The sequence below is a fragment of the Ascidiella aspersa genome, chromosome 1 (assembly GCF_963924565.1).
Source record: "Ascidiella aspersa chromosome 1, kaAscAspe10.2, whole genome shotgun sequence".
Lineage (NCBI taxonomy): Eukaryota > Metazoa > Chordata > Ascidiacea > Phlebobranchia > Ascidiidae > Ascidiella > Ascidiella aspersa.
This window is the reverse complement of record NC_139447.1, coordinates 9,281,705-9,294,818: the sequence shown is the minus strand read 5'-3', so window position 1 is coordinate 9,294,818 and position 13,114 is coordinate 9,281,705. Positions and strand designations below refer to the sequence as shown.

Below are 13,114 nucleotides of genomic sequence, written 5' to 3'. Positions count from 1 at the left end.
CGGGTATAACAAAGGTCAAAAAAGTGCACCTCGGGTGCAATTTCGATTTTCCTGGTGCACTTTATGATTTTACGATGCATTTATTGCACTGTAAACGTCTGACGCACATGCGTTTTACATATTTGGGAGCAGTTCAGAATTTTTTCAGGGTGCACTTTTAAAAGGTTGAAAAAAACTCGCGGGTGCCCTTGCCATACTTTCCACAGTGGGCCTATAATAATGGCTGCGATTATTTTGAAATTTGAAAGCCATTGCTTTAGATCCACAATATTGAAAACTATTCTGAATTTAACTTGCAGTTTACAAATTATTAATACGATTTTATTTCACGGTTTTCATTTATGGCTAACTTGAAAGTGTCGCTCAAATATTTATAACGCATTTAATTAAATTGTTGTGTTTAATTTTAGGATTGCTGTTCCGGGCGCTGGTCAAGAATCCCACCACAACGAATATTATTTGGGTTGGGGTGTGGATTTGGGTAGGTGAGGGCGCGGGGCAATATTATAAAAAATATTAATTGACCGAACCTGACCCAAACTAGTTAAAAACTTATTGATAAACTTTTGCGAATTTGTTTACAACCGAAATTAGCTGGAGTGAAGCGTTTGCTAGCTATGCAGTGATCCGTGACGCAAATGCACGTGACATATGTCAACAAAGCTGAATCAATGAATCAACGACATAAAAAGAGTTTCTATGTCGTTGGTTGAATCATAGAGCATTAGTGCTCTATGGTTGAATCAATGAAACTATCATTGTTTGCATATTCCCTTAAATTAATGTAATTACACCAGAGGGATAAATGACATATACAAACTGATAATTGAGAATTGCACGACAAAACGTCCAACTTGTTGCACAATAGGAAAAAATGAGTAGGCCTAATGCAATAACAACTTGAAAACAGCGCGACATAGCATTGAAATATTGTTCTCAAATGTTGACAACTAGACAAAATATCCAATTTGCGTAATTAAAGGACAATACTGAATCTTAATACATCTCAACTATATACTGGAAGTCCAATATTCTAACCAAATATTTTTCTAATGCTAGGTCTACCAGTTATAAAGTAGTATTCAGTTAACTATTGTATTAAATTAAACTGGTATTAGGCTACCTCGTCTTTAGCTAGTGCAAACTGGTACAGTTAACACAACGCGTTTAGACTCATTAAAAACAAATGCGTGTGTGGGTAATCAGTCAGTCTTTACCCAGAAATCATCTGGTCGAACGACTTAAAACACAGGAAACGGATTAATCAACGTGCACCCTTTTTTGTTTTGTCACGCGGATGGGGCTATAGGCGTTTTATTACTGTGATAGTATGCATCAATGCTTTTAATTGGCCTTCACTAAATATGTAACAGGTCGTAAGAGTTGATAACAAGTTTAATAAGCGCTAGCGTATGAATAAGTTTGGATTTACTGCGAATACAATTGTATATATCGGATGGGTAACAAAACACGCAATTGTGTGTAAGGCCTGTATGTGCACCTTGCGAAACTATAGTTTACTGGTATTGTCTAAGACAAAAATACAACACAGAAATTGATCTAAAACAAATTGAGGCAATACAAACTACTGGATAACAGCAAATCAGAAAAGAAAACCTAATGAACCATTATTGTACAATAAAATATATGCATAGCATATGGTACGGGTAACTAAAACAATAGCAGAAAAATGTTGTGCTTAAATTCGGCTTCTTAAGGCAACGAAATAACTTACATACAAAATATTACATTCTAATATGAATAGGTCGGCGCCAAGGGAAAAAACAGGGTTGGTCATGCAACTAAAGCACTACACGAAGTCGCTGTGATCTATAAGGTCGTAGCACTTTAAGAACGCCCCGGTGTCCATATAAAAGTGACGCCTTCCAGCGCAAGCCAACTAGAAACGAGCCGAAAATCAGGGAGCATGTAGCTTGCAGATGCTGCTGGTCAAGTTTCCAGCCTGTTCCAGAACCGATTCGGCCACCTTCATCAGCCCGCGGTAATACTCGGTGGCGGTGGGTAGAATGAAACGCGGCGGCAGAAGAAAGCCGTACTTGCCGCGGTCGCGCAGCTCAACGCCGAAGGAGTACTTGACGCAAAGTGCCCGGTGCGCCCAGTCGATGCTGCCGCCCGACACCTCGTCTGTGACGTCACAACAGTGCGTTAGCTTAAGGAAATTTTCTCAATTTTTTTTTTTCAAACTCGAAAATAACATATCAGAAAATCGAAAATAACATAGCGGCATAACTTGCACGAGAGAAAAAAAATGTATCAGTGCTAATAAATGTAAAATGTATTACGACAATTTTACTTGCTGCTTTGCATTTGTTTTAAATTGCCTTCCAGCATTTTTTTTAAATTCTTTTTTTTGCTCATGGAGTCTGTTTATTTTGCTGGAGTTGGACTTGAGTTGGGACACTAGTACGATTATAAAGGCTACACTAAAGATGTGCGCATGCGCAGGCAGACGTGCTCAAAATCGGCGAACTTACTTAAAATTACCCTACAGTGCAAAAACATTGCAAAGGAAGTATTGCAAGATTCCAGGACTATTATTATGGGTCATTTCAGTACCGGTAGTCCGTGTTAATAAGACATATTTGTGAACCAAACTGAGAATTGTTTTACTCGATAAATACTCTTGGTTAAGAGCTCATTCAACTAATTTAAACCTTCGAGGTATGCCTCAAGAATTAAGGTGCTTTACTGCAGAACTTTGATTTATATAAAGTTCAAAGCTAAATCGAAAAAGAATGAAACTAATATACTTACATGCAAGTTCGTGCACAGATCCGTGCTTATATTTTTGGCCGTCTTGTTTTAGAATGGCGTTCACTGCAAGTGAAGAAACGCGATCCTAAACATTTTTTTAAGTATGAAATAAAGGTCCATATCGACGATACCTCAAAAAATAATATTTTTTTATTTTTGCCTAAAGCAGTTTAAAGTAGTCTGCAATTTCTGCCAAAATATAAAAGAGTCAATAATTACTTCTTTAAAAATGTAAAAATTTGAAATATATTTAGATGGGCCAATAATCTATTTATTGTTGTTTTTGACTCAATACTGGTTGATTTATTTAAAATAAAATAAGTTATTTTAATATGAAGGGAAAGGGTTCGGAATGTTTTTATGATTTATAAAAACAAAGAAACTGATTTTAATTATGTGTGTTAATTTCGGATCAAATTTTTAAGTCAACGTCGAGATGTTAAAAAATATCGTTAAATTTTAAATGTTCTTTGAATTATTCGGGCAAAAAAATAGAAAACAGGCTTGCTACTAGTTTAACCACAATGTTATACGTTTATCCCCATACGATGTATTTAAGTTGAATTGTTTGTCGACATATTTAGCTAACACAATCTTAAATTGTCGAATTATAGGTTCACGCAGTGTTTCTCAACTCATCGCCGGCAACCCAAGTCTCTGTTTAATTTGTTAGCGTCGACAACTGCAGTATATAACACGGTGAGATTTTGCTCCATTCTTTGAGAAAATTGCGGAAACAAATACATCACTCATAATCAAATGAAAACTTATCCATGCTATTCTATTGGTATTTTGTTAACTAACGCGTAAACAAAATATAGTGAATAGATTTTGGTCGCCGGGACGTTAAACTTATACGCTTAGTATTTTGGCCGCGAAATAAAGGTTGAAAGGCACTGCGTGAACGCGATTTCATTTCACTTTTTTAAATCTATTTACCAGGTCGTGTTGATCCAAACTTTCCTCCGGCTTAAATCCGTAAGGGTAAAGCCAAAACTGTGCGTACGAGTGCAGGGAGATCATGGCGGCAATTGGAATGCTTTGGAGAAAGCCCGCCACGCTCTCTGTCTCTGGCTCCGAAAACACATGAGTGCCATGGTAAACTCGGGAACACTCGTTGTTGCTGGTCACGTCGCCTTTGTAAAAAACAACAAACAAACGTAAAAGGGAAAACCTGCAGTGGTGAAAGTCGGCTTTTCAGTAAAATAATTGTTGACCGAACGACGTTTTGCTAAAAGAGTTTTTGCAGGTACGACGTACCGGTAAAAAATGTTCTTTTTACCGGACCATGTTACTTTTTTACCAGGCCGTCCCGCCATCCCCTTTAATTATGCATTTAACATAAAATTTCAGGCTCGAACGCCGCATCTGGACCGCCGCTCCATCAACTGAGCTGCACAGGCTGAGTGGGAATCAAGTCAGAAAAACGCATCCCGTTATAACAAGCGACTTTATATTGAAGGTGATCTTAAATATCGTTCTAGGACTAAGAACCCCATCATGTGTAAATTAAGCATATGATAAACGTTTTTCCTTTGGACGATGTCCAACGGCACATTTACATTGTAAATGCCACAAAACAGTATTTTCGGATTTTCCAAAACATAAAAATCATTTAAAAGGTTTTAGAAGCTAATAAAAAATAAAGGAGGCTGTCAGGTAACAAATAGTTACATGAAGAGGAAGGAAGCAAGTATTAGTAAACATTAACCTTTTCAACGATTCCGAGTGGAATTTAAAACACATTAACGCCATATTACAATCAAAAACATTACAGATATATACCTTGCCAATTTGGGGTCTGGAAATTTCTGTTCAAATCGACTCCTAGGCAAGTAGACGAATCGGAACTCCTCCTTGACTTTCTCCACATTCGATCCTGAAATGTCAAGTTGCTATTTTTGCATTTTTGTGCTATTTTTGCGGACTCGGCCATAAGACCGAGATAAGAACAACATCAACGTCGGAATAAAACACAGTTCGGCATAAGACAAAATAGTACTTATACCTAATATTCGTATACCGTTTAAATCGGAATAAGTCCTAAAATTGTCGGAATAAGACGGGTTAGAATCAGGCCTAAGCAACACTTTACCTAACTCAAAACCCTACCCCTAAGTACAACAGAACTCTCCTAATAATTTCAACCCTAACCCATTTTCTAACCCAACACATTAGGCACCAATATTCTAAACAGGACAAAAATCCGGTGCCAAAACAGCGCCGCCCAAACGGCGCCGGCCAAACTATAGGGCGTCCAAACGTCGTCATCAAAACGGTCGATGCCAGACCATACCCTCTACCTAAAGAGTTATTTTGGCCATTAAGGCTTAATTCGGAAGCATTTAGGTCTAATTTAGAGGATTTTGATCTTGTTCTGTACTGGATAATACTGTTTGGCTATATTATGTCGTTGGTCTTAATACCATGGTTTAATAGATTTTTCTGCTTTAGGTATTGTCGCTTTTTAGGTCTTATTGTGTGTTCCTATTTTTGCTTATTAAAATTTTGTCTCGTATTTCTCTTTTATTACAATTGAGTTGCATGAAGTTTCTGTTGATCCCTTAAATTGCATGAAGAAGATATTTTTAATCAAGTTTACTGGAAATTGAATATGATAATATAGCTCTAAGGCTAAGCGAAAGATAACAAGGCGACAAAAAGCGCTCGCAAATTGTGTTTTTATGGTTAGAGGAATTGTGGAATATTTTAAAGTTCTAAATTCGAGCCGGAAACAAGCACCAGTTCGTTCACAAGACTGTTGCCTGTTTTCGCATACCTATTAACAATAGTCTAAAACCACGGCAAAACATAATATACTCAGAAGACGTTGTTCGTACACAAAAATTAATTCCAATATTGCAACCATTGTTAAGTCGACTTATCAGTGGTTATACAGACTTACTTAAAATAATGCAAATCAAATAAAACCCTTTGAAAGGAAGTAATATTAAGTCCGTTCACGCCATTTTTAAGATTGAAGTTTAACAAAGAGAACAACGGCCAAAATGGCGGGAATCAAAGAAATACTCGGCGTCGAAAAACAATTCCACCAACCTTTCTTCTCGTGTAAATGTACCCGTCAACGTTCCATACCGGCAGAAAGTACCAGTCCATGTGTTCCAGCAGCCTCACCACATTCCGGTCTTCCCGCCTGTACAGCGTCACCATGCGGTCGATAACCCACAGCAAGGTGGCGCCAGTGATCCACTCCCGCGCGTGGATCAGCGAATCTTGCCAGAAAACCGGTTTGGGGCCGTTTCCAATGGAAAACTGAAAGCACACAAATCACTTTACCGTGTTTGGAGTAATGCTGCTATGCTGTAATTGCTAAATAACATAGAACTGCTACAAGCAGTCCTAGATCGTTTGTATAATTATAATAATGTGCCTGTTGTATAGTATTTCATTAGTTTATTGAAATCGCGGTTTTATTTGGGGTCATTTTTTTATGGTAAGCATATATTTCTAAATCTATAGCTACGTAAAGCCACAGGTGTTTTGCTGACGGGAGATTAAAAAATGGCGATCGCACTATGCTCTTTACATATTTTGTTACGTCTCACTCCCTCTCTTACGCCACTTATAGTTGCTAACAAACAAACAACGGCACAGGCTGCACTCTTACTTTTAGGGCGTATATCTTCTTTCCTTGAAAAGTCATCCCAACCTGCTTCAAAGTAAGTATGTCGCTGTTCATTCTGCTGAAGGAGCGCATCCAACGTATTATCTGCAAATACAGGAAAAATCCATTTAAACTACTGCCAGAGCGCAGCCAACGCATTACCTGCAAGCCAGACATCGACAATCAGATAATTCTGGTTATCGTATAATTTAGAGAAAAATTCGGGTAATTCTAGCTCTAATCTAATTTGCTAATTACTTGTGTGCTGCAATTGTAGATCTAATTTAATTCGGATTTAACCGAAAATGTTACTTTAATCAATGGCATTTTTAGTTTATTACGGTCAAAACAAAATTTGAATTAATATACTTTGGCCAGAACGACGATGTATGTGATATTTACATTCTGAAAAGCATACGCAATTCTAAAATATACAAAAATTAGCAAATGAGTGTTTGCGTTCACAATCGTAGGAGAATAAATTGCGATTTAAAATAATTTGTTTTTACAAATTTAGTTTGCCATAAACAAATTGATTAGGAATAATTAAATGCAGTTCTAGTTCAATCCTAGTTTATATTGTGGTTTAAAATAAATAAATAATTTTTCACTCTATAGTCTAATTTAAAAAAAAACTAAACTGATCTAAATCTAAATCGGATATAATTTGGAAAACTAAAATGCGCTCATTTGAATTCCATTCTAACTTTAAAAAGTAAAATAAATGTAGTTGTCCAAATCTGCTGTAAGCACGGAAAAGACATATTAATATAGTTTTGCGTATCAGACTGCAATCAATGGCTTCCAGCGCCTATGTAACTTCTCACACAAATACATTTTTGTTATGCCAACATCCAGTAAGAGCGGGAACGAGAAATTGACACACGATTGCAATACCAGGAATTAGCCTTATTTTCCATAAGGTGTCTCGAAATTTAAACTCCAGCAATTTTGGCGTGAAAGTATTTCGATAAAAGCATTTTTCCATTCTTGTACTGTTTTACTTTTTGTACTGCGCATACCTTTCTTTAACATCTTGTTGTTTCATTTGGCTATATACATTACTTCTAAATAGTAATTTAATTCAAAGAACAGTAAAATCAAGCGAGTACGAGGGATTCTGAATGAAGAGTTACAACGGTTAGTGATGTACTTGGGGGTGAGGTTTGGGGTTAGGTAAAAAGTTGTAGGCCCCTAAGCCTCATTATGACCATTTAGGTCCTATTCCGACGGATTTAGTTTTTCCCCATTTAGATACTCTTACGACTAATAGGCATTAGTCCTATTTTGTGGCTTATTCCGAACTGAAACATGAACACGCATATGTGTGTTTACAACTGAAATCTATATTATTCCGAACTGTGTTTTATTTTGATGTTAATGTTGTTTTTATTTCGGTCTTATCGCTGGATTCTAGAGGGTTACAGTGGTATCTGTACGAAACAATTGCAATTTATTATTCTTTTACTGACATCAAACAGTTCGTGACATTTACATCGCTCATCAGAGAAATTCGATAGATTACATTTAATTGATATATGCCTACTAAATGTTGTTCACACAAGCCCTCAAGTTCCACCACAAACAATAAAGCCACTTCACCTTGTGGTAGCTGTTGTACTCGTTGAAGCGAAACGAGTGCGGCCGTCGCCTGTGACGTATTCGGTGACGTTTTTTCGGTCCGTCGATTAACGCCTGTACGTCATGGATAAAGACCTCGTAGGTGAGGTTGCGCAAGTTAAGTTCCGCTACGACCTTTTGTCTAGCTCCGGGAGAGAGCAGAACGTCGTAGGCTTGAAATCCCGGCGTCGGAGAATGCCACACGTCGCCCTAACAATGAAATGTTGTTGTTGTATTTCAATGTCACAGGCTAGGGTGGTCCGAACGGGAACACACAATAAGACCTATTAAGCAAGCAACAACACCGAAAGCGGAATTGTCTATAATACCAGAGTAATAAAGTCAACGACATAATAAAGCCAAATATACATAGTGTTATCCATAACCTGAAACATAAGACTGAAACTAGAATAACTCTCACTGTTGGAATAAAGCAGGAATAAGACCAAAGTAGGACTAATATTCAAAAGTCGGGGTATTAACTAAATCGAATAATACCTAAATTCATCGGAATAAGACTTAAACGAAATGCCACCTATATCTTCCATTAGCAAACGGGTATAGGACGATAGGCCGTCGTAGGTCTGTGCATCGGACATGTTGTTATCGACATTTGCGCTCTAGTTTGAATGGCGCTAAAAAGGCGCTATTGTTTCGGCAACGGTCTGTTCCCCTTGTCGGGGCATAGGGGTGAGTAATGGGAGTAGTTAAAATTTAGATTAGGATTAACTTCATACGAGAGTTAGTGATATATTTAGAGGTGGGATCAAGTTAGGTAAAAGTTAGTTTAAATTTTATTTCGACGCTTTTAGGTATTTATTTAGATTTTGGTTCTTACTCCGACTATTATAAATATTATTCCTACGTTGGTGTCAATCAGAAATGCGCTATATTTCGACGATGAAGTTATTCTCATTTTCATCTTATTTTTTGAGTCTGTCCAAACCGGTTTTAGGTGACTTAGACTTGGACCAAGTAAATTCTATTATAAATTGGACTTAGCCTACTATGTGAGAAATTATTTGATTTGCACTTTCAGATATTTTGCAAATAACTTGGACCTAAGTTAATAAAAACAATGGGTGCAAAAGAATAGAAAAGAGATGCATTGAAATACAGTAAATCATTGATTGTTTGAAACTCCGATTTGTAATCTAAAAATACCTGTCACCAATAATATATTTCGCTGGACTCATTTTGTCACTTGCCAGAAGTTAAGGTTCAAACCTTTATAAAAAACGCTGGCTTTAATTATTTGCGTTAATTTTGATTTTGACACAACATTGATGTATGAAAAATCGTAACAAAGGCTTACCTTAACACTTTCGAAGATAGAATCTAGCAGTGGATCCCGCTCGTGCTTTATTCGAAGTACTTGATACCTAAAGTAAAAAACTCATAACAAGGTTTTATTTGAAAAACAACGAACTGCTAGAAATATGCTTTGAGGACAGTTGCCATTTATTTTGAACCAAAAACAATGACTTTACAAATTCATTACTCAAAATATGTTTCGTTGCCAAAAACAGATTTATACTTACTTATAATAAGACTTCTTTCGGCCAAGCACCAATGAGCTTAAACACAATACAAGCAGTCCTATAAAGAAAGGGCGATACATCCTGCTTTAAAAGAGAAGCGAATCTAAAAAACCTGACAACAACAACTTGTATAAAATTCTGAGCAAAAAAGAATACGTTTGTTCTTTTCCTAGTGACTAACTTGGGTAGTGCTTGCAGGCCGTGATAAGATGTAATAAAGCTGACTATAGTTGTGCTTTCAATTAGGCTATATATATACTTAGGCCTTAACTCCACAGCACAAGAATATGACCCTAAAAACAGTTGCGGTTTTCTCCAAGAGGCGTTTGCCATCCAGTGTCCCATAAACATCCTTTTAGAAGCAAAGATTGCAGTATTAGGCAAAGTGAGTGTGGGCTGTTGTAATAGGGCCTCAAATAGATGTTGGAATTCCAAACAAACTAGCCTGTTATACTTGCTCACTTCATCCAACTATTTTATCTTGCCTGCGTAACTCTTGGCTAACATTCTGCGACAAGGGTTGTCTTTGTTACTCAAAAATGCAAAGCACACAACACGCGCCTTATCGGTTCCCATTATTTGATATAAGAGTGATTTTCGACCGTAGGCTACAAGAAAGAACGCTTGTTGCTCGGAGATCGAACCGATCTGCACTTTCCGCGAAATCTCCGCCGCACGTAAATCGAAAGGTCGAAAGTTGGATTAGGGCGAAACTTTGATGTAATGCGATAGCTCATCTGCAAGAAGCGTGAAGGCGGTTCTCTTTCCTTCTGGCAACAGTTCGATGTGTGTGTGATGTTGTTAACAACGCACGAGAGGTAAAAAATGCAACTACATACACAGCAACACTTTCCGCTTTGCATTTTTTTACAACGTTTTAAACTAAACGAATTTTATTTAGGATTTGAATGAGCGAGCAAATTTAACATACAATAAAAACAACATTTAAAAATAGACAGAAAAGCCTCTTCAAGGAACACGACAAACAAAACGTTTTTGATTTATATAACTAAATTTTGCTATATTTTTAACAATTTTTCAATAGCCTTTGCCTTTTGTTTTGTGATTTAAAAAAACCTGACTCTATGCCGCAGGACATTCCTGAAACACATAAATATTAAATCATATAGTTTTGATGGTGTTTTCAATTATTCAGTTACTGTAGGTTTTTACTTTTTGCAATACAAAGTTGTCAAACCTTAATTTTTTAAATACCAACAAGTTGTCTTTTTTGCAGTTGCTTTGCGAATAATATTTATGTTTGACAAAATGTTTAAATTTTTTTAAGTATTTTTTTTACCTATAAAATAATATGATATAGAATATAAAAGCAATGTAACTAACGCTATTTTAAAATAAAGCAATAAAAATAGATAAGTTAAAATATCAGAGAGAAAATTTGTAAAAAGGTGTTGTTGTGTACTTCAAGCAAATCAATAACCTGTGATTTGTCTGAACATTGTGGAAATACTATAGCGTTCATTTAATGAAATGGTTGTTTTACACGGGAAATGTGTCTTGGTTGGTAAGTGATTACTTTGTCAACAACCTAACATATGTGCTGATGACAGTGTTGTAAACAAAATATTTTGAAATGACGTAAGTTCCAGGCAAGTCATTTGTAAATTAATTTGAGTTCAATTTAAGTATTTCACAAATATCAAGCCAAGCAAGTCAATTGTTTTACATGTAAAAATTGTTACCAAGATTTATAAAAATAATTTTCAAATGAAAGCACTGACTAACGAACTTGTTTTTGTACACAGGTGATGCAACTGTCGGAAAGACAGCTGTTTCTCAAGCTTTTTCAGCAGATGGAACTACGTTTCCTAAGAGTTACTCAATGGTATAAATATAATACAACATGTCTACTGAAATGTTGCAACACATTAAATATTTTTAAGCTTAACCTGGTTGTTTAACTGCAGACCGTTGGAGTAGAACTGCTGCAGAAAAACTTGCAAGTTGGCGAAAATGGAAAAGATGCTGTGGTATGAAAATAAAAAATACATACAGAAGATATTTGCAATTTGTTTGAGAAACCAGCATAGTTTTTATTGATTGTTATATTGTGTATACATGTCAAAACTTTGACAAACATAGCACCTAAGTAAAAGTAAAGACCAATGCTCTTTTTGACATTTGCATTGAACATTGATTTGTTGTTTTTGTTATGATGAGATAGTACTATTTAGAATGACAGTAGCTAACCATTCATGCTGACAATATTTGCTTGAATATATTTCATTGAGTTTCAGTGTTTAAGGTGGCAATAATAATTTTCAATAATATTTTTTTTAATTTTGCGGATAACAATTTTGGTTGTTTAATTTTAGAATCTTTTTGTCTTTGACTCATCCGGGAAAGAGGTTTTTGTTGATTTGGCCGAGCCATGTTGGGATAAACTTGGAATGTTCGGGCTTGTGTTTGATCTTACCAATGTCAAGTCATTTCAAGCTTGCCAACGATGGCTGAACAAAATCAAGAAATACTTTGAACCTGGAAAGACGATACCAGGTTGCTATAAATTCATTGATGTATTGACCTAACAATAACAAAGTTGTTTAAATAAAAAACTTTATAAATGTATTAAGTATTCACTTAATAAATTTTGCTGACTTGTTACCGTTTGTTGGTTTATTTTTTCAGGTGTACTTATTGGCAACAAGAGTGATCTGGAGGACAGGCGAGTTGTTTCACATGATGAGGCAGAAAAGTTTGCACAGGAACATTCAATATCCTACTATGAATGCTCAGCTGTGAGTTGTACTTTTGTTTCATGCAGTCTATATTACTTTATCAAAGTGACCTAATGCAAGATAAGTATTGTGGATTTGTGGAACTAGTTAAAATATGTCATTTGCTTTTGCTGTGGCATTGCATTCATGGCTGTTTAAACCATGCAAATTTAACAATGTTCTTTTAAAGAAAGGGTAAAATCAGTCAGACTTGTAGAAACATTTATTTGTGTACCGTTCTATTGACTTTTGAATGAAAAATTGACAACTTTTTATAGTTGCTCTGTACTTGATTAGAGCAATCTTTAACCAATAACCATATTATTTCAGTTGTTTGCCTAATGTAGTTGCTAATTTATATATATTCTTGTTTTGCAGAAAGACTACAATGGAATAGATGCCCCTTTCCGTCACCTGGCGCAAACATTTTTACAACTTCACCAAGAATCAAATGAACTTATTCAGCAATTCGAGTGACTTAATAATAACAACCATGAAACGCTATTCCTACAAAGCTTCTGTGTTGAAAACAATTTAACATATTTTAACAAATTTCTAAGGTGTGCATTGTAAACGTTTTTTGGAGGGTATTTAAAACAACTTTGAGCTCTAAATTATAGTGTATTTACTAAAAGAAGAACATTTTCTTATTAAACAGGCTAGTCTGTTAGGTTGCACTATTTTAAAATGTTCTGCTGCGTTATTTTTCGTACATTTTATTATTTTATATTTTCAAATAAAAGTAGTAAGAATTAAAAACTTGTACTGTTTAATAAGACATGTTTATCATATAAATCTTATACAATATTATGACC

At 35.7% G+C, this 13,114-nt stretch overlaps 2 protein-coding genes across 2 annotated transcripts; one reads left to right on the top strand and one right to left on the bottom strand.

Moving 5' to 3' along the window:
• Window positions 1–968: 968 nt before the first annotated feature.
• Window positions 969–9,692, bottom strand: LOC146167116 (carboxypeptidase A4-like). Its single transcript, XM_083388967.1, has 9 exons — window positions 9,562–9,692; window positions 9,336–9,402; window positions 8,003–8,230; window positions 6,404–6,505; window positions 5,833–6,048; window positions 4,561–4,654; window positions 3,715–3,911; window positions 2,776–2,860; window positions 969–2,145 (listed from the first exon to the last, which is right to left on the bottom strand). The coding sequence occupies exons 1-9, from the start codon at window positions 9,639–9,641 to the stop codon at window positions 1,919–1,921; spliced, it is 1,296 nt and encodes a 431-aa protein (XP_083245093.1). The 5' UTR covers window positions 9,642–9,692; the 3' UTR covers window positions 969–1,918.
• Window positions 9,693–10,939: 1,247 nt separating this feature from the next.
• On the top strand, window positions 10,940–13,047 carry LOC146167115 (intraflagellar transport protein 27 homolog). The gene is made up of 6 exons (XM_083389304.1): window positions 10,940–11,086; window positions 11,328–11,407; window positions 11,490–11,552; window positions 11,898–12,078; window positions 12,211–12,320; window positions 12,678–13,047. The coding sequence occupies exons 1-6, from the start codon at window positions 11,053–11,055 to the stop codon at window positions 12,774–12,776; spliced, it is 567 nt and encodes a 188-aa protein (XP_083245430.1). The 5' UTR covers window positions 10,940–11,052; the 3' UTR covers window positions 12,777–13,047.
• The last annotated feature ends 67 nt before the right edge of the window (window positions 13,048–13,114 follow it).